Genomic DNA, 24,808 nt, shown 5'->3' with positions numbered 1-24,808 from the left:
CTTCCCAGCCTTGCGTAACACCACTCAAACGAGTTGAGCAACAGGGTCGGGTCGGGTCTAAGTTCATGTTTTCCTGTGTCCATACTGTCTGCGGAACCGTTGTGGTGGAAATGCGATCAACAGCATTTACTGGCGAGAAGCCTAGTGTCTGAACAGGAGTCAGGGATGCCCTAAAAAGAGTTGAAGACTGGTAGGCCCCACATACCGTATTGCATTCCGTTCTGAAGCGCGGCCTCAACCCAATGCTGGAGAAGGTGGCATGGTCTTAGGAACCCCAACATCAGGTATCTCCACATTCCCAAATTTAGGGTTAGTCAGATGCTGGTCTTTTGTTTGACCGCAATAAATTTCGCCATATGTGTTTCCCGTTGCAACCCGCCAGGCCTCTCTTACGACCATGCGGTGGCAACCCTGTGCATTAAACATAATATCGAGCTTGCCAATACCACCGTATCCGCATTTGAAATTTGCCTTGTCTTTCATGTATCCGCATTTGCCCCTCCGGAGGTGGTCTTCAAATGTTTTGCACACTTTCTTCATCTTTTCCAGAGGTACTCGGTTTGCGATAATCCTGTAAATCTTGTCTCTTCCGTAGCGGCAGGAAGTGTATGGCTCGACGCGGAGGGATTTGAGATGTTTTTCGGGACCCTTCTTGGGGCCGTTCGATGTGAACTTATTCTGAGGCTTGAGGGAAGCGGATGTTGTTTCGGCCGCGACGAGAACGACTAGCACTAGTGCTAAAACACAGACGGCGAGGAATCTCATGATTACTAGTTCCGCGAAAGCGGTGGATGAAATCAGTGGACGAAGATGGTGGTTGGAGGTAGTGGTTGAAGGTGGTGGTACCAGATGGTAAACATTCCGGATGGCTGTGGGTTGTGGCAGTCAGTGCATTTAAATATGTCAGGATCGAGGTAATTCCTTCTTCCCTTTTGACTTTCTCATTGAGATAGAAAGCCCCGTGGGCAATACGGGTATGCGACTTTTGCAACCTTGGGAACTAGAAGCGTTGACTGCCATATTTTAACTTTTAAGGGCATAATGGTCCCTTGTCAAATCACAATGGTCATTACCGCAGTCTTCTTACGAGTTCATCTCCGGTCGATAGCATTTTTGTGTTCAGACAACTCTCGTACGAGAAAAATTCTCATCGAAACTTGGCCCAGGTAACCGTTTAAGACCTATCGTAACTTTCTTGCAACCGGCCTTATACTTTCATGCAATACGCCAGGCTGTGCAATGAATGGTGGTTCGGTATGCCTCCTTGCCATAGCCCAAATTTAAAGCCCGCTTCTGCTTGGCCAGGCGGCTCAAAAATCCCCTTCATATACCCCGGTTAGCCATAGAGGTCACGCTGTGACCCTCCACATGTTTCCCCGTCAGAGTCATACGGCAGTCAACAAGGTGCGCCTCCAGGCGGCAAACTGCGGAAGAAAAGTTAGAAGGAAGAAGCTTGCAGGACCGTCGATAGGCGAAAGGCGAAGCCTTTGACCGAGCCGTTAGTGAGCACACCGGTCCCTGGCCGCAGGTGGAGAGGGCAACGCCAAGCGAAGATAAGCTCTGTGGCGGGCCAATTGCCGCTGGGGTTCTCCAAACATGTCCCACGGGGGCACCTTTAGCGCTGGGGTTTTTGGAGAATCATTTGAATTCTCAGTGTGGATGTCGGTGGCTGCCGGGTCGCCTCCCAGGGTGCCCTGCATCGGTTTCCATAGCCGTCTTGGCTGTTGACGTGATGTCACGCCCTCAACGGGGCCACAACGGTGACAGGGCGCACAGTCTTTTGGGGCTCATCCGAGTTCGATGTGTATTGTGTCGTGTTCGTCTCATTTGGCACCGGATGGGGAAGAAGCTTGGGCAGGGCGCTCGGTTGGGGAAGTTGACAGGAAAGTTAGGGGAAATAGACGGCGACACTTCGGCGCAACCGACATGAAAGCATCTCAGAGAGTTCTGTTTCAATGGGAGAGTGATTAACTAAAGAAAGTGACGGTTGGTACTGGCCGAGTACATCTGCCTACGACTTTCTTTGCGTATGCGACACGTCAATTCCGCGCTATCTCCATGGTCTCTCCAAAATCCCCAGGCCACCTGGGCGACGGCGCACCCCCGGCATGGATTCGACCCTCGTCGGCCCTATCTAGCAGCCTGCCAGCCTGCATCATTATTTGTGTCCTTTGACTCATGGATAGCCCCGCTCATGTTGGTGCTCACGGAGAACAGGCCGTCGGTTCACCCTGGGATATAAGATTCTCTGCCTACCCACGCAACCTTGGTGGTTCATCCTCCTCCCCACGGCCATCACGACGTACAAGTACATTATGGAGAACCACGACAAGAGCCACGTCGACCCCGAGCATAGCCACCATGCCGAGCACCATGAGGACCAGACGCCATGGCACGGCATGTCTGTCGGTCGCTACCTCGGTACCCGCTTCAGCACCTTGAAGCCGCCGATGCTCAGCGCGCCGAACCCGTTGAAGCTGGTTGTGATGATCAACCGCCGCCAGTGGGCGTTCTTCGCCGTCGCGTTTGCGGCCTGGGTATGTGCCAGCCACGCATGGTTCGCGTTGTAATTTGGGGACCGCTGCTGACAAGTTCCCCAAAGACATGGGACGCTTTCGACTTCTTCACCGTATCTCTCACCGTCACCGAGCTTTCAGAAACCTTCGACAAGTCCAAGACCGACATCACCTGGGGAATCACCCTGGTTCTCATGTTCCGATCCGTCGGGTCTATCCTGTTTGGCATCGCGGCAGACAGATACGGCCGCAAATGGCCCTTCATCGTGAACAACATCCTGTTCATCATCCTCGAACTGGTAAGCAAGAAATAATCACTCACCTGTTCCACCTCCCGGTGCCGTGATTGGTCCCCGCCGGCAAGTTTGTGCCGAGCCCGGCTGCAGCAGACAAGCTTTCCCCTCCCCTCTCGCCCGTCTTGGCTGCGCCGTTGGGGAATCCCTGTGTTCCCCCACAATCCAGCTTTCCCCCGCCCAACCCCCAACCCCCTTGTACCCAACTAGCCTTCTGCTAGTGACATCAGTCGCATCGCATTAGTGACACGAACGCTTGCTTTCTGATCGTTGGTGCGCTGACATGAGTTGTTCCTTTGTTCTAGGGAACGGGCTTCTGCCAAACGTATGAACAGTTCCTAGCATGTCGCGCCCTCTTTGGCGTCGCAATGGGCGGTCTGTACGGCAACGCCGCCGCGACGGCGCTGGAAGACCTCCCCTCAGAGACGCGCGGAATGATGTCCGGCGTCTTACAACAAGGTGTAAGTTTGAAACGGAGCCAACGAACTCCTCCACACCACCAGACCTGCCCCAACTCCATCTGCCCAACAGCAACGGACGTCACGAGGCTAACCTTTTTGCCGATCAGTACGCCTTCGGATACCTTTTGGCTGCGGCCTTTGCCCGAGGGCTGGTCAACACCACCCCACACGGCTGGCGGCCCCTCTTCTGGTTTGGCGCCTGCCCGCCGGTCCTGTTCATCATCTTCCGTCTCATGCTGCCCGAGACGGACACATTCCTCGAGCACAAGCGTCTCCGCGAGGCGGCTGGCAGGCACACCGCGGAGTCTGAGACAGAAAAGTCTAATGTCACCTCGACGTTCATCAAGGAAGGAAAGGTCGCGCTGAAGCGGCACTGGCTGCTGCTGACCTACCTTGTCCTCCTCATGGCCGGGTTCAACTTCATGTCGCACGGGAGCCAGGACTTGTACCCCACGATGCTTACGAACCAGTTCAACTTCAACGCCGACCAGGTCACTGTCACACAGGTAGTCGCCAACCTTGGCGCGATGCTGGGCGGCACGACCGTCGGGTACTGCAGTCAGATCTTTGGTAGAAGGTTCAGCATCGTCGTCTGCTGCATTGTTGGTGGCGCGCTGCTGTACCCGTACACTTTTGTCACGACGGAGGCCGTTATGGCGGCGGCGTTTTTCGAGCAATTTTGCGTGCAAGGCGCGTGGGGTGTGATTCCCATCCACTTGATGGAGCTCAGTCCCGGGGCTTTCCGCACCTTTGTGGTCGGCACATCGTACCAGCTCGGTAACCTCGTGTCGTCGGCGAGTTCCACCATCGAGGCGCGTCTAGGAGAGAAGTTCCCCCTCCCTAACAAGGGCACCACGAAGCGCTACAACTATGGCAAGGTTATTTGCATCTTCATGGGATGCGTGTTCGTGTATGTCATTTTGTTGACGTTCATTGGGCCCGAGCACCTGCGACGCAGTTTCGATGTCGCTGACGACTCGGATATGCGGGAGGTTGCTGGCGTTGAGACGATGGAAGACGAGCTCCATGACCGTGAAGTCAGAGCTGGACGGCCGGTGGGTAGCGACGAAGAGACAGGGCACCAGGAGAAGTCGGCTACTCACCGCGAGTGAGTTCAGTCAGATTCATAACAGCCGAAGAACGAGTGATTTGGAACGGCCGATGATACTCGTGCTGTGCGACTGCATATGACGGAACAGACTGGTTGCGGAATCGATTACAGACATCAAGAACAGCCAGTAGGAATCAAGAGTTAATTAAACCATCTGATATTTCGATTCTGAGTGACAGCTGCAATCGGGCCGTTGAAAGGAGAATCAATATTCAGCCCGCCTAGGCCTAATCTAGCTAATATCTCCACGTTACCGCTATATGTTACGACCCGACAGGCATGACACGTTGGAACAGCCCCGCCTGGCATCTCGGCGGCTAACGCAGAACATATGTAAGCAGTAACACAGGTGTAACCAGGAACCATCGGGAAAGGAAGAACTATGGTACAGGTCACGTGACTTCGGGAACAGCACGGATACAGGGCAAAGATGGATATGTTGGATATGTCCGCTATCCCAGCTATCCATGGATATGTTGGATAGCACGGATATCCTACATAGCCACCACAGGAGATACTGTGCAGAACTTGTATATAGTATGACCTGAGCCTGGCTCATGGTCAGACTTCCATAGCTCTTCAGCAATCAACTTAGTATTCATCCTCACGGATACTCTCAGCTTACCTTCACTGCGAATTACTTGTTGAGCCTAAGACTGATCACCTTAGCCTCTGACGACCGATCTACTATCAGCCTACGACCTACGACTCAGACCACGACCTCAGTGAACTGTTATAACGTGTCAATCCCCAGCTTCTGTTAGCAGACCCTACTGTCGGATAGCTGACCGTAACATAACACTATACTGCTAGATTTTCGCTTACTAGCCTATATTCTATTAATATACCTATAGTTTATTAATTTATTTATTAAATGTTACGGTCAGCTATCCGACAGTAGGGTCTGCTAACAGAAGCTGGGGATTGAGACGTAATAACAGTACACTTGGTCGTGGTCTGGGTCGTAGGTTGTAGGCTGTAGTAGATCGGTCTTCAGAGGCTAAGGTGATCAGTCTTAGACTCAACAAGTAATTCGCAGTGAAGGTAAGCTGAGAGTATCCGTGAGGATGAATACTAAGTTGATTGCTGAAGAGCTATGGAAGTCTGACCATGAGCCAGGCTCAGGGTCATACTATATACAAGTCTAATTCCGAACATGTTCCTTTGTACCTTGGGTCGATCTGGATCATTCTGATCCAGAATGATCGTTCGGCCCCCAAGTCGTGTTGGATCATATTGATCCAATATGATCGTTATCTTATCGTCACGTGACTTGGACCATAGTTCTTCCGTTTACCGAGTGAGTCCCTGTTGTTCCCGTGATCCTGCAGTACAAATGTCCTGTCCTAGCCGCCCGCTGCCTAAGTGGGTTGGTTATCTGTTATTCCTGCATATCGGGTCGTAACATTAAAGTTACTAATCTATAAGTCTCTAACCCTTCTATAAAATATATAATATATGTTAATTACTTAATTTTTATCATTTTACTATTAATATCTTTTTAAGTATATAAAATTATTTATTTTTATACTTTTAATTATAAACCTAAGACTTCTAACATATTAGTAATATATACTACTTTAGCTAATAAAACCCTCCTCTTTATATACTTCTATTACTATAATCTTAGTATTACTAACGTGGTTTACCAGTCAGCCGCGCATATCAGTCAGCCGCGCACTTTTTCCAACCTTTCAAACATTTTATAAGTTTATACAACCACAACGTATAAAATCAATTAGCTCTCGTCAGTACATGAATCGCTAGACGATTCTACATCTTTAGAACATGTTCGCGCATTATGGCCTGTCTTGCCGCACACACCGCAACGCCGTTGAGCCGACCGACCCTTCTTCGACGGACCCCCTTCTTCACCTTCTTGAGGCGCTGGACGTTTCCCTTTGCCCTTTTCTTCTAGGATAACCTGAGATTCTGCTATACTAAGTGCTCCTCCAATCTGGACGCGCGTCTTTTTCGCTCTCCGGCGCTTAGCAAGCGCCACATTGGCATCCTGAAGTGTGCGCACCTGATCCGTCAAAATCGTGATCGAGTGTGCCATTGCCTGCGCACCCTTTGCTAGCCGGTCAACTGCCTCAATTATTGGTGTTGGAGAGCTTCCCTGATGGGCTGAGATCCGACTTTTAATAAAGTTAGACTGTGAAAGCGCTTCGTGGCGGTTGGAGGGCGTTTGCGATTGCCAGGCTGGTGGTGTGTTGAGGGGTCGGTCACAGGAGGTGTTGGCGTCCTTATATGCACATCGAGCTTCCCAATCACATAGTTTGGGTCCCACGGTAAAATACCAGCTCCGCGGAAGGCGGATTTGATATTTTCACTCGTAAAGATCTTGTTGTGGGCCTTGCAGAAGGCAACAAAGAACTCAGATTTCGTGATGTGGTTCACGGAGGATTTGATGAATAGGTTGATTTCATCCCCGTATGCGCGCTTTAAAGGCGAGTAAAGTGCAATATCCAATGGCTGGAGTAAATGGGATGAATGCGGAGGCATACTGACGGTTATAATATTATTCTGCTTGCAGTATTCGTCGAAATCGGCCGATAAATGGCTCTCGTGCCCATCGATTATTAGCATCCGATAGACACCTTTTGCGTGGGCCTGAGTATGCTTATCGAAGTGTTTAATCCAGTCAAGACCTGTCTGATTATCCGTCCATCCATTAGCAGTAGGTTTGATAACCCAGTCGCTAGGAAAACCTGATTCCGTGGTCCAACTTGCAAGGTGATATGCGCCCTTGACAATCACGAACGGAGGGATGCACCAGCCGCCTGAATTAATACATTCAATGACTATAGCCCATTCACGATTACTAGGCTGGACAGACTTTGCTTTGCCGCGTCGATCAGCGCGTGTTACCACCATTGACGCGGTGATCATGCCCATTGTTACGACCCGTTATGCATGGATAACAGTTAACCGACCCACTCGGGCGTCGGGCGGCTAGGACAGGACATTTGTACTATGCAGGATCACGGGAACAACAGGGACTCACTCAGGAACGGAAGAACTATGGTACAGGTCACGTGATGATAAGGAATGAGCATAGATAAGGGACCCACAATGAGCGCTCAGTGGAGACTAGAATGAGCGCTCATCCCACTCTAGAATGAGCGCTCATAGTGACAAGGGGCACAGCGCTCATGAACAAGCAGAACTGTTCATATAAGACTTATATATATAGTATGACCCTGAGCCTGGCTCATGGTCAGACTTCCATAGCTCTTCAGCAATCAACTTAGTATTCATCCTCACGGATACTCTCAGCTTACCTTCACTGCGAATTACTTGTTGAGCCTAAGACTGATCACCTTAGCCTCTGACGACCGATCTACTATCAGCCTACGACCTACGACTCAGACCACGACCTCAGTGAACTGTTATAACGTGTCAATCCCCAGCTTCTGTTAGCAGACCCTACTGTCGGATAGCTGACCGTAACACCCATCATGAAGCCAGTTTCGTCGAAATTGTATAGGTCCCCCTCTTGGATGCCGTATTTGACCATCATATTGCCCAACAACGCGAACCACTTCGAAATGACCCCTGGATCCTCTTGAAGTGCCCTTTGATAATCATATGGACGATTAAATTTAGTCTTCAGAGTCGGCTGCGAGTCGATAAACCTCTTGGCCCAATGCTTCCCAACGGGTGTCCCATTCCGCGTCCGCAGCAGGAGATTCGCCATATCTTCCACACTAGCGAGTCGCAGGGGAAACCCTCTAGAATCCTGCTCAATAACGTATCGGAGAAGTGTTTTCTCTTCGATCGGATCGAGTTTATGTCGTTGAGGCTGGATACGGTCGCGGCGTAGTCGATTGTTCATTCTGTCGCATAAGGTACTTTCGGGGATACTGTATATCTTCGCAGCGCTTCGCGTACTGAACTTATGACCTGCAGCGCGTGTCGATCGGATCGCCTCAATAGCAAGAATAATCTTATCTTCTTGGGTGTAAATTGGCATTGCTGTTGTTGAGAAATTACGCGTCAAAGGTTTAAGTGGCTGGGAACAAAGCGCGTTGTGGAAAAAGTGCGCGGCTGACTGATATGCGCGGCTGACTGGTAAACCACGTTAGTTATAATATTATAATTAGTAGTAATAAAATATTAAGTTTTACTTTATAATATATTTTAACTAATTTAGTCTTATATCTAGTTATAGTTATTTACTTTGAAAATAATTTCTTTTATACTATTTAGACTTAATAAAACCTATAAATACCTCTAACAGTATACCTACTTTATTAAGAGACTTTAGAGTATAATGTAGTAACTTTAAGGGTAGTAGTAGCTAAAACCCCCTTCTAAAAGAGGCCTAGGCGGGCTGAATATCAATTCTCCCCCGTCTGAATATTGCTATCCGCTTTGATCACGCGTGCAGATTGAACACGAGGTGATGAGTGAAATAAGCATGCAGATACCTGCAGGTCTTCGCGGATACTTATCTATGATTTGGCCCTGAGCTGCAATCTAGACGTTGACCGATAAGGGGTCCTGCAAGTACTCTAGTACCCCTGGCGCTTGTAATCGCGTCTCTTGACGGGGGATGATGCCATTTCGCGCCATAGGCGACAAGTTGGTTCACCGACCGGGTCATACTTCTTCCTTATCGCCCAACGCGTTGCGTTCATCCCAACACGAGAATTGGCCATGCATCTTGCTCTCAACAGCCAGGGGTAGAGTCTTGGCAGCGTCTCTTGGGTTGCATCAGGAACCGCAAGTCAGTCAGACGCCATTCTTACCCCTCAATTCCTGCTCTGAACTCAAGGGAAGGTGCTCTCATTGCTGTCATCGAGAGTTGATCGACATGCAATTGCTCTTTGGGTGACACTGAAGACTTACGATGTTTTTCTGGATACGAGACACAATCCAGGCGAATATTTCCCTATCAATACAAGGAACGTATCAGAACTCGCCCCAAGACAGTCAAAGACGACGTAGATGGTGGTCTCATTATTCACAATTTCTCCTCATCCGACCTTGCAGCACAAGGCAGGGGTGCAAATCGTCCCAAGAAGGAAGCTCATTTCCATCACGATGGCGATATCACCATAGACCTCCAAGGGGATGCTCCCGTATCGGCAATGCGACGCTGCAGTGCCCAGCTGCACCTCAAATGATGTTTCTGTAGTAAACAATACCTTGGATGCCGTCAAACAAATTTAAATAGCCATCCCACCGGCATTATCATTTTGACCTCGACTCGCAAGCCCCAGGCGACTCACGGTCTTGGTTAAACTGCACCAAGATGCATCTCCTTAGCATCGCCAGCTTACTTGCGCTTCCCGCGCTGGCAAGTGCGGATGTCCTCTCTGCCCGTCAAGCTCCCGAGGGACAGACCAGCAACTCCACGGTCCCGGTCGCCAAGAGCTTCATCATCGAATACACCCAGGTTCGCCACTCCGTCGCAAGCCTTGGAGTAGGCCATTTGCTAACTCCGCATCTCAGGGCTCCGCAAAGGCTCGTCGCGACGTCGCCCTCGCAGAAGACATCAAGATCGTCAAAGATTTCGAGACCGACATCTTCTCTGGCGCCAGCATCGAGACGGACACGCACAACATTGACACTTTGCAGAACCTCGCGGGTGTCGCGCGCGTGTGGCACAACACCCGCGTGACCCTGTCGCCTGTGGAAGGGCTCCAAGCGATCGAGGATGGGGCTGCTTCGAACTACACTACCCACAACGCGACGGGAGTGAGCAAGCTCCACGATAAGGGCATCTTCGGTCAAGGCGTCAAGGTTGGCGTGGTCGACTCTGGCACTTGGTACAACCACCCTGCCGTACGTGTCGCTTTCTTTGGGGACGACGATCCATATGCGCTGACCTGCATCTAGCTCGGTGGTGGGTTTGGCGAAGGCTTCAAGGTCGCTGGTGGCTATGACTTTGTTGGCAACGGCATCTGGCCTTATGAGGACAAGGCTCCCGATGATGACCCAGAAGATCAAATGGGTCACGGTACGTTATGCTCAATCCTAGAAAGTGATACATGTCTGACATGAGTGCAGGAACCCATGTTAGCGGTATCATTGCTGGCAAGACAGATTTGTACGGCTGTCACAAACCATCCTTACCAATCTTCTTTTACTAACCTTCTTGCAGCTGGACTGGAGTTGCACCCGAGGCTACTCTGTACTCCTACAAGGTCTTCGCTCAAATCGTAGGTACCTTGAAACAAGGAACTATGCTGCAGTTCTAACGATTTGTAGGACGCCACAGATGATGCGACTCTGATTGAGGCCTTCTTGAGGGCTTACACGGATGGAGTAAATAGCTCGAAGTTGATCTGACGTATGCCACAGTGCTGACAAAGGCCTCAGGTCGATATTATCACTGCTAGTATCGGCGGCCCCAGCGGATGGTCAACCAATGCTTGGGCTGAGGTTGCATCTCGCATCGTCGAGGAAGGAGTCGTTGTCACGATCGCCAACGGCAACTCTGGCGCTGCCGGACCATTCTTTGCAAGCAGCGGATCTTCAGGAGAAAATGTTCTTGCTGTTGCTTCCGTCGAGACAGAGACATTCCCTGCTTCGCCATTCGAGCTCACCTCTGTTCTTGATGGCAAGACGGAGACAGTCAAGGTCAGGTCCCCGGTATCACCCACAAAGCCCTTCTGCTAACAAGCTGCAGGCCGGATACCTTCCTTCCACATACTATTTCTCATCTGACATCACCGACTGGCCGGTCGTTCCTTTGAACTTTGACACTACCGACCCTGCCGATGCTTGCGAGCCTTACGCCAACGGCACTCGTAGCTTGAAGGGCGTTATTCCTTTGGTTCGCCGCGGCACTTGTACCTTCGCTACGAAACAGGCAAACCTGGTTGCCCTGGGCGCGGAGTACATCCTCTTCTACAACAACGAGGGCCCGCTCATCACCCCGTACACCGACGGTGAGATCGGACTCATTGCGTTGATTACCGCTGAAGCGGGCGCCGCCATCATCGACACCGTCAAGGCGGGTGGTAATGTTACGGCTGATTTCTCTATCAACCCCGAGCAGGTAGTTGGCCTGGACTACCCTGCTGGCGGTCGACCGAACACCTTCACCTCATGGGGAGGAACATATGATCTCCAGATCAAGCCTGACATTGCAGCTCCCGGTGGTCAGGTAAGGAAACTCGATTGTCATAATTCCTGGTCGTTGCGTGATCCTGACAATTACGCAGATCTTCAGCACCTACCTGGACAACACCTACGCTCTACTATCCGGAACCTCCATGGCTACTCCTTACGTGGCCGGCGTTGCAGCACTCTACATCAGTGCGAATGGTGGACGATCTGTGCATGGTAAGTTACTGAATGCATCCCAGATCTAACTTGAGACAGATGAACGCGTGCACTAACATCCTTTGCTCAGGCAAGGGCTTCGCCAAGGCGCTGCACCAGCGCATCATCGCCAGCGGCACATCTCTCCCCTGGTCCGATGGCACCGCCACTGACTACGGCTTCTACGCACCCGTCGCGCAGGTCGGCAACGGGCTGATAAATGCCTTCAAGGTTGTCAGCTACGCTACCGGTCTCACCTTTGAGAAGATTGCTCTCAACGACACTCACTTCTTCAGCCGCTACCACGACGTTACCGTCACCAACAACGGCGACAAGGATATCAGCTACAAGTTCTCGTACGAAAATGCTGCTGGCGTGGAGATGCTCGGATGGTACCCATTCGTCGAGCCTTGGGCTGGAGAGAAAAGAATCAAGAGCTTCTCCGAGTTGGCTCCTACCAGTCTTCCGGTTGAGGTCTCGGTTCCGAGAGACTTTACGCTGAAGCCGGGTGAGAGCAAGACTGTCTCGTGAGTTTAGAAGCACTGCTGTAATTGACGGCAATCGACTGATATGGCAAGGGTCAACTTCCCCAACCCCGACACTTTGGGTTGGAACTCGTCCGCTTTGCCTCTTTACAGTGGCAAGGTCATTGTCTCTGGCAACAATGGAGAGCAATTGTCCGTGCCTTACATGGGTAAGCAAGCTATATGAGTTGAACGTACTTTGTGACCGTTAGTTCTAACAGCGTCTGCAGGACTTGGCGCCAACTTGAAATCTGAGATCAGCCCTATTTACCGTCCCAGCTACCCATTCACCACACAGCGTGACTAGTAAGAACAGTCCCATATCCGTCTTAATATCAATCATGTCTAACATTATGAAGTGTATATTCCTTCAATCTGGACAGATTCGCCGCCGACTTTCCAATCATCTACTCCAAGCTGATTTGGGGCACCAAGGAAGTCCGATGGGACGTAAGTTAATACATGGATCGACGTCCGACTGCCACTATGACTGACTCATGTGCGTAGATCTACGAGCCTGGCTGGACTGAGCGACAGTGGGAATACCCTCCCGTCCCCGGCAAGAATGGCTACATCGGCCCGGCCACCAGCCACGTTGTGGCCGGCAGCGTCTCCTACTTTGACCCCGACGTCTACGATCCCGATGACACCTGGACCTACCCCGAGGTCGATCTCTACCGCAACGCTCAGACACAGGCTTCTTACCACGAGTTCTGGTGGTTCGGCAAGTTGGGCAACGGAAGTCAGATTGAGCTTGGGAACTACACGTAAGTGGCTTTCTAAAGTTGAAGTGGCTCGGCACCGTGCTAATACTAGTCACTCCAGCATGCGATTTGCCACTCTCAAGCCTTTTGGTAACCCCCAGGCATCTGACAACTGGGACATCTTCCAGACGCCCCAGATTCAGGTCACCGGCAAATATGAGAGAAGAAACTGAGCTCTACAATTGTGTGAGCTGGCTAGGAAATAGGAGGTCCAATCCTTGAGATTCCCTTTCTGTCGTAAATATTTGACACAATACATACGTGATTACTGATGCAGCATCTCTTCCCACATCACGCTACACAGTGACCTGACTTATTGCCCACATGAACACCGCCTCGCCACCCTTCGCAAATATCCGTACTTACATGCAGAAATCTGTCATAGGGTCTCGGGCATCCTTTCTGCCCAAGATGAAATGATCACGGCTTCAAGATTGCGGAAGACTTCCGTCAGAGGCAGAGACACGCGTCCCTTTCTCTCGTGATGGATTCAGGAGAGAGAGATTGGAAGGATTTCTGCTCTGCTCGGTCATTGAATCGCGTGAAAGAGTGAGGAAATGCTCGCCTATATGCTGAAGAAGAATCTTCCAAGCTGCGAGGGGTCCCCTCGGTTTGTTCCGTAAGGACCCATGAATAGCAACGTTCTTCCCTGTTTCAGAGGTCACGCGAAAACTGCCGCTGTTATCTCACTGCGAGTTGTGAGTTGACAAGGTTCATTCTACGAGCTAGGCCCGGGCGCTAATCAAACTCAAATAGACGAGCGGATACGCCCTCTGGAGCTACGGCCACCGCCCTCCTTTTTTTCTCTCTATGTCGCTCACATCCGGCAACACGGCAACTGGTGTTGGCTTTGATTCCTCGACTATTGTAAGAAGAACCAATGCTGACTATCCGTACATTTCGAACATGCTTTCAGTCAAGAAGTCGCTCGGATATAAGCTCGGTATCGCAAAAGATCGCCCGAGACAGCGGAGCGACCCGGGACGAAAACCTCATGCGGGCCAATTAACCATTGAATGTGCGGCTGAGCATGTCATTGCACCGGTTGCAGTTCGCATCTCAGCCGGGCGAGCTTGAGTGCAGAAGCTGAGCATGGCATGAAGCGCTTGAGAGAGGAAGATTAGCAGCCGGATTGTTCCCTTGGATTGTCCCGCTACATACGAATCATGAGCCAGTGGCTTCACCGATCACCGAGTCAGAGCGAAATATTCCAGCCCGCAAAGAATTGCGGCTCAATGCCGAAAGAATGCCTTCTTTAAAATTTAGACAGTTATCCATTACTCCATTATTCTTTTTTGATGTCAGCCCCCAAGATGTGACGCTTTGACCGAACCCCGTCCTAAACTCCATTCCGCATGCATTGACACGAACCATTACCCGGCCATCCACATCGTCATCCCATTAATCTCGCTGAATCGTAACCGTCTTCGTCTGTAATATCGCCTTGTCGCTCATGTCGTCTGCGCTCTCTCTTCCACCTCCAGCGACCACAACTGAGGTGAATGCGGAGTCGTCGTCCATGCCCCGCTTGTGATCCGAGTGGAATGTGTGCATCTCGTTCTGATCTGAAAATTGTTGGTACTGAGATCGTGCTCGGCTCTTTGTGTTGTGTGATTGTTGGTTGGCGTAAGACGCGTGGTATACCGCACCGTATGACGATGGGTTCGTTGAAGTTCCCATGAGCTTAGGTGCAAAGTGCTTGAAGAACTTTCGCAACGTCGGCATCGAGCCACAAATGACGAAAAGGTTGCCCTCGATGAAACTACCAAACCCAATTAGCTCTGGTGAAACTGGACTGGAATCAGAAGGCCTGTCTTACGTCCAAATGTTGGCGGGTGCCGCATCCCACGACGGGTCGGTGCTGGTCAGCAACTTGGGCAGAAGGACAAGGCGGATGATGGACGTTGCGATGGTGCTGTTATTCATTAGCATTGCGTCCATGTATGCGGTAAAAGAAATGCACTTACATAGATCCAATGCCGAATATCAGCATAGCGCCAATCTTTTGTGCAATCTTCATGCGCAGATTGAAGATCATTGGCATCGGCAGGATGAACAACATTACATCCGTGGCGATATTTGACACTGCCGTGGCAATGTAAAGCACAGCCACGTCCAAACACTTTCCATCATTGATGGTGAAGTCAAAAGCCTTGCGGACTGGGTTGCAGTGGAACAGCATCAACAATGTGATGCATCCCGAGTACAAGGACACAACGACGATGCCGATCCACACGCAAATTCGGAACCATCGTTGCGGCGACAAATGAAGATAGAAGGTAAGCAGCGACAGCTTCGTGAAGCCGTTGCAGAGCATGTACACTGGCGCAGTGACGTACACATCCTTCCTCGAGTTAGCTTTGTTTGCTACAGTCGGGGCTCTTGGCGGTGGTCGGCACATACGATGGAGTACTTTACAAATCGGGAAAGGGGCATTTCCCAAGCGTGTGCACACATGCCTCCTTCAGCTATTGAGGCTGAAATACATGTCAGTCATCATATCGTAGCAAATTGAGACTGTGGCAACACTCACCAACTAGCATGGCCTGCGTGACCACAGAGGCGACCTGTGAACGGTGAGTTAGATCATCGTCTTTCGGCCGAAGAAAACAGCGCGAGCCCCGAGCTCCCGACGATCACATACCCAACCAAGAAACATGAAACCTGCGAGAAACTCAGATCAGCAATGCTCGTCAGTACAAAAGGTCAAGACCAAGACGTACCATCATCGATTTGAAGACCCTTTGACAAGAAGATCTTGGTGTAGAACCTCTGACAGAGGGCGATGAAGGCAATTGTGCCGCCGATCCCAAAGATGAGGTAATGCTCCAGCACCTTTTGCTGGCGCGGATGGTCGAAATCAACCGTCACCCCCGGCGGAGGAGGAATTACGGACGCCGGCATATCAGCCGTTGGGAATTGCGTGTGGTTCGACATCTTTGGCGACACAGCAAATGATCGTCGACGACGAGGAGCCAAAGCCAGCAAAAGGTTTGGGTTTTGTTTATATGTCTAGCCTGAATTCTGACAGAGTTTGAGCAATTCGTTGGGCAGGCGATCTCGCGTCTCTTGGCCCAGAATAGAACCAGGGTCCATCCCCGAAAGCCCGCATCTCTATTCTGCGAAATTACGTTCTGCGAGCACGCTCCCACTTGAGAATGGATAAGACGAACAGGCCACATGGCGATGCCGAGTGATTCCTGTAAGTAAATCAAAGGGATCAACTCCCCGCCTTGTGCACTGTTCTACGAATATCTTATTACTATGGAAATCTGGAGTGTGATATTTTCGGGGTCTCCAGAGGTCCAGGGACACAGATGTTGCGACGATTCAGCCGCCAGCAATGCTCTTTACGGGACTCCGCTCGACGATTACCGAAGAAGACCCCGGCAAAGAGCTTGGCCGGGGCGGCAGCTTAGGCTCGCCGGAGAGTAGCGGTTATGCGCCTTCAATATCTTAAGCTATGATCGTGGTTATCCGCGGTAGGGGCGCCTTGGCTTTTTGGTTGATCAGCAAAAATCGTCCTGTTGAAGAAGCTGATCCAACCTGGCAATAAAGTTCGGCTGAGGTTTTCTACAGCCTGAGCTGGGAGCCCCAGCCAAACGGGGTCGGGTGCCAGCCGGGATGGCGGTCATCCGACATGCGGGTTGGCAGAGGCCGGGGATGTGGATACGGAGAGCACTTTTAGCCCCTAGCAAAAGGACCGAGAGTCGTCGTCCCCAAGCCCCAAGTTCGTAAGGTCTGGGCTGATGTGACGTTGGCTCAGAGTTGCATCTTCGAGAAGACCCTCGGAAAGGCCCCATGTCGGATATCGTACGAAGAGGCCTTCACAAGATGTTAATAGCTCATCATTGATAGGCAGGTGGACATCTCACGGTCACTGCGTTCACTCTGCCGCTGGTGCCGAGCGATCTGCCCAAGATTCAGGGTCTGTCCACCCCTACCGCACATCTCGTATGCCGGGCCTTCTAAGGCTGCAGGACCTTGGGACAATCGTTGATCAATCCCACCTGGCATAGGCTAGCTAATGGCGGCAACTCACAACGTCATGCAAGCCAGCGGTGATCCTCAGTCGTGATATTTTAAGACTTCAGCTTGAAGGGATCAACTCAATGAATGTGATTTGTGCAAGAAAGGATCTCTTGAACAAATTTTCTTCTACGCGCTGATCACTTTCCTCTGAGCGGTTTTGGGCGGTCTGCAAAGCCCCGATGATCTCCTCAGTCTGCATGGATATGCTGTGTAGAAAAGTCTCAGAAGGTTCAACATGACTCAAACGACCTCGGCGGCGGCTATTACCCCTCCGCAGGCGGTGTCGTGCAAGCCTGCCCCCAAAACAAGATGACTGGGCAGAAATGATGCTCGGTGACCGAATCATGTTCTCTCTCTCCTTTTGCGCAGGGTCTTCGGTGTGCTGAAACTCGAACCAGCCCAACCTTGCAAAGGAAGACGCTGAAGGTAAAATCTCGGACGAACAGTCAGGGAAGTTGACAGAATGACATTCGCATTTCAGGAGTTGGCTGCCGGAGGTGGATCCGGGGAGGCGTCTTTGATTTTAACTGGAGGAAGAAAGGCAACGCCGGTATGAACGATTGAGTGCACCTGGGATCATGCGGCTAACAAAAATGGCGCCAGACTAAGTTGCAGTGCGCATCTCCTCCCTTCCCGCCCCAGACCTTGCCGAGGACGCCGATAGGAGAGGGAAGTTGATGCTAAACCCTCTCGGTAATGAAAGACCCATAATCTCTGCTGGAGAGGGTGGCATTGTTCATCTGGGATGTAGATGTCGGGTTGCACTCTGTCGTTGGAGACAACCGGTTGCGACGTCAAAGTTCACATCGTCCCCGAATAGAGTTTTGTTCGTTGACGGGAAAACAACGTCAAGAGGGAAAACAATCACCGCGGTAGAAACTATGTTTAGTTCCGAAGACATCGCATCCCTTCGTAACTAATGCAGACCTCTCAAGATATAATTCCCTCGGCCCGTCCACCTTCCAAATGCGCATTCTCGTCCGCTCAGCCCCGTCTCCGGCTTGTGGGCGAATGGTGATTCCCACTTAGTCTCCCCCGATGGAAATTAGATCGCCTTATGCTGATCCGGCCCCCTAGGCTACTTAAAAGTGCGGATACACGGACCTCAAGATTTGCCTGCAGAAATGGAATGTAACAGCACAGATATCATCCAAGGCGATTCTTCCTCATTCTTCCTTTTGCTTTTCCGTTCTTTTTCTCGCTTTGATTTGACTACCCCCGGACAGACAGCACGTGTGTAGCCAGGTATCGCCCTCTCATTTGTGGCCCTTTCCCAAACTCTCACTTCTTCAAGAGAGATCGTCGTGGAACTGCGGAAGGTCGTGCGCAAACTCTGCAGTCATGAAGTTCTCAACATCAGGCTTGGTCCTCCTGGCATTGGCTAGCTCAGCGTTGTCTGCGAAGAGTCGTGGCCCCGAATGCTCATGTGTACGTTGCAGACTCCCCATTGCCAAGCGATGATCATTGCTAACTTGGAGTTCAGTGTACTGCCCTGGCTTCAGATGATAGCCTCAGAGGCAAGGTGTTTGGCAAAGACAGTGCTGTTTACGACGCACGCTTGAAGTCTTATTACTCTGCCAACGCGGCGCAGGAGGCCTGGTGTATGGTTCTTCCTGAGGGCACTCAAGATGTCTCAGCGATTGCCAAGATCATCTCAAAACATGAGTGCCCCTTCGGTATCCGCAGCGGCGCACACTCTGCCTGGAAGGGCTCCAACGGCGTCAAGAGCGGTGTCACGATCGATTTCGGCTACATGAACGCCACGACGTACGACGCAGACAGCAAGGTAGCCTCAATATGCCCCGGATCCAATTGGGGTGAGGTCTACAAGGCTCTTGACCCCTACGGTGTTACTACCGTTGGGGGCAGAGCATCAGTCGTCGGCGTTGGTGGCTTCGTCACGGGCGGTGGTGTAAGTAGACGAGCAGCATTTCTTGGCAGACCCATCGCTAACGTCACTATTTCTAGTACTCTTTCCACACTAACTCTCGCGGCTTTTCGTGTGACCAGGTCACCAACTTTGAGATTGTGTTGGCTGACGGTACCATTGTCAACGCCAATGAGCACGAGAACGCCGATCTGTGGAAGGCCCAGAAGGGAGGCTCTGGTAACTTCGGCTTCGTTACCAGGATTGACCAACGTAAGTCCTCCAGTCTTTGAATTTCAACTGCCTGGACACAAATTTTGACATTTTTTCAGGTGTCGTTGAGTCGACCCAGATGTGGGGTGGATTCTTCACCTACAACCAGACCAAGAGAGACGCTGTTTTCAACGCCTACATGAACTTCGCGAACCACATGGACGAGGATCTTGCCAGCCAAAACATCGTTGCGCTGTACTACGACAAGACTGGCTACACCCTCCGCTCCATTCTCAGCAATGTCGATGCCGACCCCGAGGCCCCTGCCTTCAGCGAATACTTCGCTATTCCCAACATCTCTACCACTGCTTCCGTTGGTGCCGTTTCTGATCTGGTCCCCCAATTTACCGGCCCTACACCACTTGGTCTCTAGTATGTGAAACAATCGCCTATTTCAGTAGACACAACTAACCGAATCCCAGCGCCAACTGGTTCGTCGGTCAGACCACTCACGATATCCGCATGCTCAAGTTTATCGACGATAAGCTGAAGGAGTACTCGCCTAAGATGAAGGCCGCCGCCCCCGACTCCGACTTTAATACTCTCATCCAGTTCCAGCCCGTCACCCAGTCAATCGTCCAGCATAGCGCCCAGTCCGGTGGCAACGTCCTCGGCCTCGAGGATGTCGTCGCCGACGGCCCCACTCTCATGTGGCTCATCGCCCTGACTGTCGACACAGAGGCCAACCAGGAAATCCTCCTTCCGTACATCCTCAAGTTCCGCATGGAGATCGACAACTATGCCAAGGACCTCGGTCTCTACAAGGATTGGAAGTACACCAACTACGCCTGGGGTGACCAAGACCCCCTCGCCACCCACGGATACAAGAACTTCGACTTCATGAGCGAGGTTGCTGAGCAATACGACCCCGAGGGCGTGTTCCAGAACCTCCGCAGAACCGGCTTCAAGCTGGCATAATTCCTTCGCCATTCCTTTTTGGCGAGATGCTTTTGCAAAACAGAACGAGGCACCTGAACCACGTGGACCACAGCAGTAATGTCTGAACCCAGCACTTGCAGCGCTTGCATTGATTCGCAACAACAGAGCAACAGAACTTCCCTAGTTTCTAATTCTTGTTAATGTTCACCATTTGTATTAGTAATAGGTAAAACCTAGACCCCAAGCCCTTTGATTTTTATACACCTTATTCAAGGGCACGTTAGAAGAGATACCAGACTGCACATATGAATTCAATTCTTAATCTTTTGTATCACACAACCTGTATTTAGAACACATCATTCACCGTTTTGATTAAACGCCGGTTGATTCAATTGTACATTTATTGATCTCTCAACACCTGCGTATGATCTTTTACAAAATGTTGACGAATTTTGACAAATTGAATTTCGATGGTTTCTCTTGATCTTGCCTTGCCGCTCCAATACTGACAATACTTCCACCCTCCTTACCTGATATATATGCCAAATACACGCTCAGTAATATGCGATCATGACGTGAGATATGCATTCAGTCATTCCCTTTCGAAGACACTTCCTCCCCATCTTTCAAGTAAGCAGTTGTGCCTGATGAGACCTAGCTCCTAATGTTTAGGATTTTCATCGGAAATTTGGACAGAATATAGCATGGAGTTATTTACTTGCAAGGCCACGATCTCATGGTCAACGCCAGAGAAATATGATGAATCCAGTCAGAACACCACTCTTCTGGCTGCCTGAAAGTTCGGATCTAATTATTACACCCGACTGCATCGCCTTAGAGCTACCTCAGTCATTCAATGAACTTGCATATGTTACAAGGCCTACGGTCTTGATTCTCGATGGTAGGTAGACTCATGTCTCAGATGCCGAAGGAAAACCCCAATTATCGTCGTAACGCCACTCCGGAGGCCCGAAAGCGATATCGCCGTCCGGCCGGAGGTGTCGCACTTCTCGGTGCCCACTTTACCCCGCATTCTCGGCCTCCGGGGCGGTCCGAATGGGCGGCAGCAGTGGGATAAATGTCACCGTACCTCGACTTCGGGACTCGCGTTTAAAGGATCGTGTCGATTGACGCGAGGACTCCACCGCATGGGTCATAGCTTGGTCGCGTTAAACTTCATTGAATTCAAGCTTAATCAGCTTTACGTCAAGAAGGCATGGACTTAAGCCACCGTAAGCGCCGGTCGCTTTTGACTTTCGCGGCGAGGGGTTGGTCTCCAACGGCGGTGAATACATAATCAGATCATCAGAACTGCCGGACAACATTGATTCTGCTGAAGCAAGCTGTTGTAAAATTACGTCTGCTGTACACACCATGGCTCCTACTTCGAAGATTCTCCTCAAAAATGGTCAGCTTCTTATGCATGCAGATGATGGCAAGGTCACCCGTCAGCGGGCCGACCTACTGATCGAAGGAGACAAGATCGCCAAGATTGAAGAGAATATTCAAGCAGGCGGCGATGTCAAGGTCGTCGACTGCGAGGGGAAAGTTGTTTCCCCAGGCTTCATCAGCACTCACCACCACGTCTGGCAGACTCAGCTGAAGGGACGCCATGTGAACCAAACACTGATCGAGTATCTTCCTCCTGGTAATTATGCAGGCGCTTTTTATGAGCCTGAGGACGCCTTCTGGGGTGAACTTGCCGGTGCTCTCGAGGCCATTGACGGTGGCACCACCACGGTAGTGGACCACTCAAGTCTGAACATGGGTCCCGAATTCCGTAGGTTTCCATCTGCACTGTTGACGTGAGGTATCGGCTGACTGTCACAGCTCCCACGATGATTCAAGCCCTGATTGCTTCTGGCCTTCGAACGGTCTACTGCTATTCCGTTCCTCGCACCGTCTCCAGTTGGAGTCCGTTTACAGTACAGGATGATTACAGCTCGCCGAGCGTGCTTCAAGATTGGAAAGCCTTGGCATCACAGGGTCCATACGGCGACGAAAGAGTCCAGATTGGTTTTGTTGTCGACAATGTCTACCAATCAGGAGACGCCATGAAGAAGCTTTACTCGGAACTCAGAGCCGCAAAGGCTAAAGTCATCACCTCTCACGCAGCCGCCGGTCTCGCCTTCGGTAATGGTCCATCCGTGGCACAGCTCCTCAACAACCACGGCCTCCTCGGCCCCGATATTCTGCTTTCGCACGCCAACTTCCCCAAGGATGGCGATGCGGAACTGATCACTAAGAACGATGTCTGGATCTCAGCAACACCCAACACAGAGCTCCAGATGGGATGGCCGCCGCTCGCTCTTCATCCTGAATTCGAAGTAAATTCCAGCTTGGGAGTTGACTGCCACACTTGGGGAAGCAGCTACATGCCCAGTCAGATGCGTTTGGGGCTGCAATATGCGCGCACCGAGCGCCAAGAAGAACTTCGAAAGCAGGGAAAATGGAGTCGCCACGTCGGCCCTACTGCTGAGCAGATATTCAACGTGGGCACAGTCGGAGGCGCTCGTGCCATTGGCATGGCTGGCGAGGTTGGACAGATCAAGGTCGGTGCCAAGGCAGACCTCGTGGTCTTCGACACCTCCAGCACATCCATGTTTCCAGCCGCGGAAGTCGACCCCGTTGCTGCGATCGTCTTGCACTCGAGCGAGAGAGATGTCGAGACTGTGATTGTGGGCGGAGTGGTGAGGAAGGAAGCCGGCAAATTGTTGCCTACTTCGGTCGTGAAAGGGATCGATGGCGCGAAGGAGATGGGACTTGGGGGCAAGCAACTCACGTGGAAGGACATTGCACTGCAACTGTCGGAGAGCCGGAAGAGACTGGACAAGAAAGCTCAAGGCGTTGATATGAAGGCCGCTGAGGAGACTATTATGAACAACTATTTCATGAATCGGAAGGATATGGTTGAGCAGGATTAAATGCAATGACGTCAAGCGAGTAATCTAGTATGCATGTGAATACACACTCACTCATCTATTTCATAACTTGTGGATCTCAACCGTCTCGTCTGATTTTCTTACGGCAAGTTCAACCCTGAAGCCCCTTCCGTTCTTGGCCTGAAGTTAGAAAAATCCATCGCTTTGTTTTCCGTATACGACCTCACTTCTTGACCTTTCCCTTTATTTACGTTACGCTTCGAGTTGAATATTGATCAATTGAGGCAGGTTTTATTGTACAAAAGCAAATTTCAGACCACCCGCCGCCTCGAAAGAAAAGATTTTCGACTAGCCTTCAACTTCACCGAAATTCCAAGAGATCATTTGCCTATCAAGAACTTATTTCGTTCACGTTTCTCATTTCATCAACTATAACAAACCCGAAAACCACTCGCTATTGAAGAATTCTTCCACCACGACCTGAAGGTCCATAGCACAATGTCAGCCGCCCCAGGTCTTGCCTTCTCAGTCAGCTCAGCTTCTGTCGATGGTGAAAATCCGTCAATTCGTCCCTTCAGCAGCAGGGTACCCAAGCCCAAGCAAAAGAACACAAAGCCACCGCCAGCTCCTGTCATTTGGATCAACGGCTTCCCAGGCACCGGAAAGCGCGAGATCGCCATCGAACTGCGCCATCTCATTGGAATAGACCGCGCCATCCTGATTCAAAACCATCGACGGATCGACAACGTGGCCCTTCCCCGCCGCCATTCACAAGCTTGGAAGGAAGGCGCCATGGACCGAAAAAGGACATTGATTTCCAACCTTCTTGCCCCTCACATGCGACACAAGACAATCATATTCACCGACTTCCAGACCGACTCGCTCGAGCGTACGGACAACCCCGTGGACTGCCTCGAGGCCGCGTACAAAGCTAACCGGCCGTTCTTGCCTGTCACGGTCATGTGCAGCGAGGCTGAGAACATCCGCCGGATCACCGACCCGGTTCGGTGTTGGCCAGAGTCAAGGGTGCAGAGGAAGGTGCTGAAGAATGCATTCGTTCTGCGATGCTACCGCACGTTGAAGCTATTTGACTTTGACGAAGTTGACTGCTTTCATGAGGTGAAGCGGGACGGGTTTGTGATTGATGCTACGGAGCTGGACGCTGTGGTCGTTGCTGAGATGATTCAGCGAGAAGTGAAGCGGTCGCGGAAAGGGAAGGAGGCAATGCAAGAAGTTGGATACCGGTGGTAAACCGTGAAGCATGGAAGGACCAGGACGGTTGGTGCCAGGAGATGGAGTTAGAAATGGTTGACATCAAAATAACTTCCGTGAGATTTTAGAATCAAATTAGCTATCGGTACCTTATCAATGATAGTGTGCGAGGGAGAGGGTGTGGGAGACACTGTGAGATCAAAGGATTTGTGTGTTCATATGCGCAGTCTCCTCGGGATTCGTGCATGGGGCCACCTCTTGCTCTTGACTGAATGCTGCCAGTTGAGCCACGCGAAAGGTGGCAAAACCCCTGGTGTTTTCCTCGGGGTTTGCCATTCGGACAGTACAAGAAATCTATCCGGGCAGCACCTACATTTTTGATTAATCACATACCCCTCAAAAGACTGATCGCACACCTAATTGTGACTTCAATCACGCAAGCACAAATAGTGCAGCATGTCAATAACAGCCTAAATGCAGAGGATCTTAATTATAGGACACCTACCTAGGGTTACAGCAGCTTCATCCACATCCACATTCAGCGTTATAGTTCGGATCAGGCTAATACGATCCATCGAGTTAGTTAGAAGGGCGGGTAGTGGCCGGAAAGAATTGGAAGTCTTCATCATTGCTCCAAAACACAGCCAGGATCCCAGATTGTTCCGTCGGTCCAAGTCGTCTCAGGTCACCCAGAAACACAAAATCTTGAAAGCTCA

At 51.0% G+C, this 24,808-nt stretch overlaps 6 protein-coding genes across 6 annotated transcripts; 5 read left to right on the top strand and 1 right to left on the bottom strand.

Annotated features, from left to right (window-relative positions):
- Nucleotides 1-2,315: 2,315 nt before the first annotated feature.
- CGGC5_v004495 (Carboxylic acid transporter protein-like protein) lies at nt 2,316-4,382 on the top strand (the record flags this gene model as incomplete). The annotated part of the gene is made up of 4 exons (XM_032021933.1): nt 2,316-2,537; nt 2,603-2,815; nt 3,115-3,270; nt 3,378-4,382. The coding sequence occupies 4 exons, from the start codon at nt 2,316-2,318 to the stop codon at nt 4,380-4,382; spliced, it is 1,596 nt and encodes a 531-aa protein (XP_031880994.1).
- A 5,259-nt stretch (nt 4,383-9,641) lies between these two features.
- On the top strand, nt 9,642-13,120 carry vpr-12 (Minor extracellular protease vpr; the record flags this gene model as incomplete). Its single annotated transcript, XM_032024444.1, has 15 exons — nt 9,642-9,785; nt 9,842-10,174; nt 10,229-10,349; nt 10,400-10,439; nt 10,494-10,551; nt 10,601-10,657; nt 10,712-10,972; nt 11,022-11,501; nt 11,560-11,680; nt 11,751-12,186; nt 12,238-12,353; nt 12,414-12,489; nt 12,543-12,633; nt 12,691-12,950; nt 13,009-13,120. 15 exons carry the CDS (start codon nt 9,642-9,644, stop codon nt 13,118-13,120), a joined length of 2,706 nt encoding a protein of 901 aa, XP_031878865.1.
- Nucleotides 13,121-14,348: 1,228 nt separating this feature from the next.
- On the bottom strand, nt 14,349-15,884 carry CGGC5_v004493 (Satratoxin biosynthesis SC1 cluster protein 4; the record flags this gene model as incomplete). Its single annotated transcript, XM_032024445.1, has 7 exons — nt 14,349-14,709; nt 14,767-14,862; nt 14,915-15,291; nt 15,351-15,424; nt 15,481-15,514; nt 15,592-15,611; nt 15,671-15,884. The coding sequence occupies 7 exons, from the start codon at nt 15,882-15,884 to the stop codon at nt 14,349-14,351; spliced, it is 1,176 nt and encodes a 391-aa protein (XP_031878864.1).
- A 2,436-nt stretch (nt 15,885-18,320) lies between these two features.
- yanF-3 (FAD-dependent monooxygenase yanF) lies at nt 18,321-20,037 on the top strand (the record flags this gene model as incomplete). Its single annotated transcript, XM_032024447.1, has 5 exons — nt 18,321-18,407; nt 18,463-18,891; nt 18,948-19,119; nt 19,179-19,491; nt 19,542-20,037. 5 exons carry the CDS (start codon nt 18,321-18,323, stop codon nt 20,035-20,037), a joined length of 1,497 nt encoding a protein of 498 aa, XP_031878810.1.
- A 1,335-nt stretch (nt 20,038-21,372) lies between these two features.
- On the top strand, nt 21,373-22,922 carry dadD-0 (5'-deoxyadenosine deaminase; the record flags this gene model as incomplete). The annotated part of the gene is made up of 2 exons (XM_032024448.1): nt 21,373-21,778; nt 21,829-22,922. The coding sequence occupies 2 exons, from the start codon at nt 21,373-21,375 to the stop codon at nt 22,920-22,922; spliced, it is 1,500 nt and encodes a 499-aa protein (XP_031878811.1).
- A 456-nt stretch (nt 22,923-23,378) lies between these two features.
- Nucleotides 23,379-24,131, top strand: CGGC5_v004490 (uncharacterized protein; the record flags this gene model as incomplete). Its single annotated transcript, XM_032024449.1, has 1 exon — nt 23,379-24,131. The coding sequence occupies one exon, from the start codon at nt 23,379-23,381 to the stop codon at nt 24,129-24,131; it is 753 nt and encodes a 250-aa protein (XP_031878851.1).
- Between the last annotated feature and the right edge of the window lie 677 nt (nt 24,132-24,808).

This window comes from Colletotrichum fructicola, assembly GCF_000319635.2.
Source record: "Colletotrichum fructicola Nara gc5 chromosome Unknown KSG_Nara_v1_contig02, whole genome shotgun sequence".
Lineage (NCBI taxonomy): Eukaryota > Fungi > Ascomycota > Sordariomycetes > Glomerellales > Glomerellaceae > Colletotrichum > Colletotrichum fructicola.
Note: the sequence above shows the minus strand (reverse complement) of the source record. Positions and strands in the feature narration are given on the sequence as shown.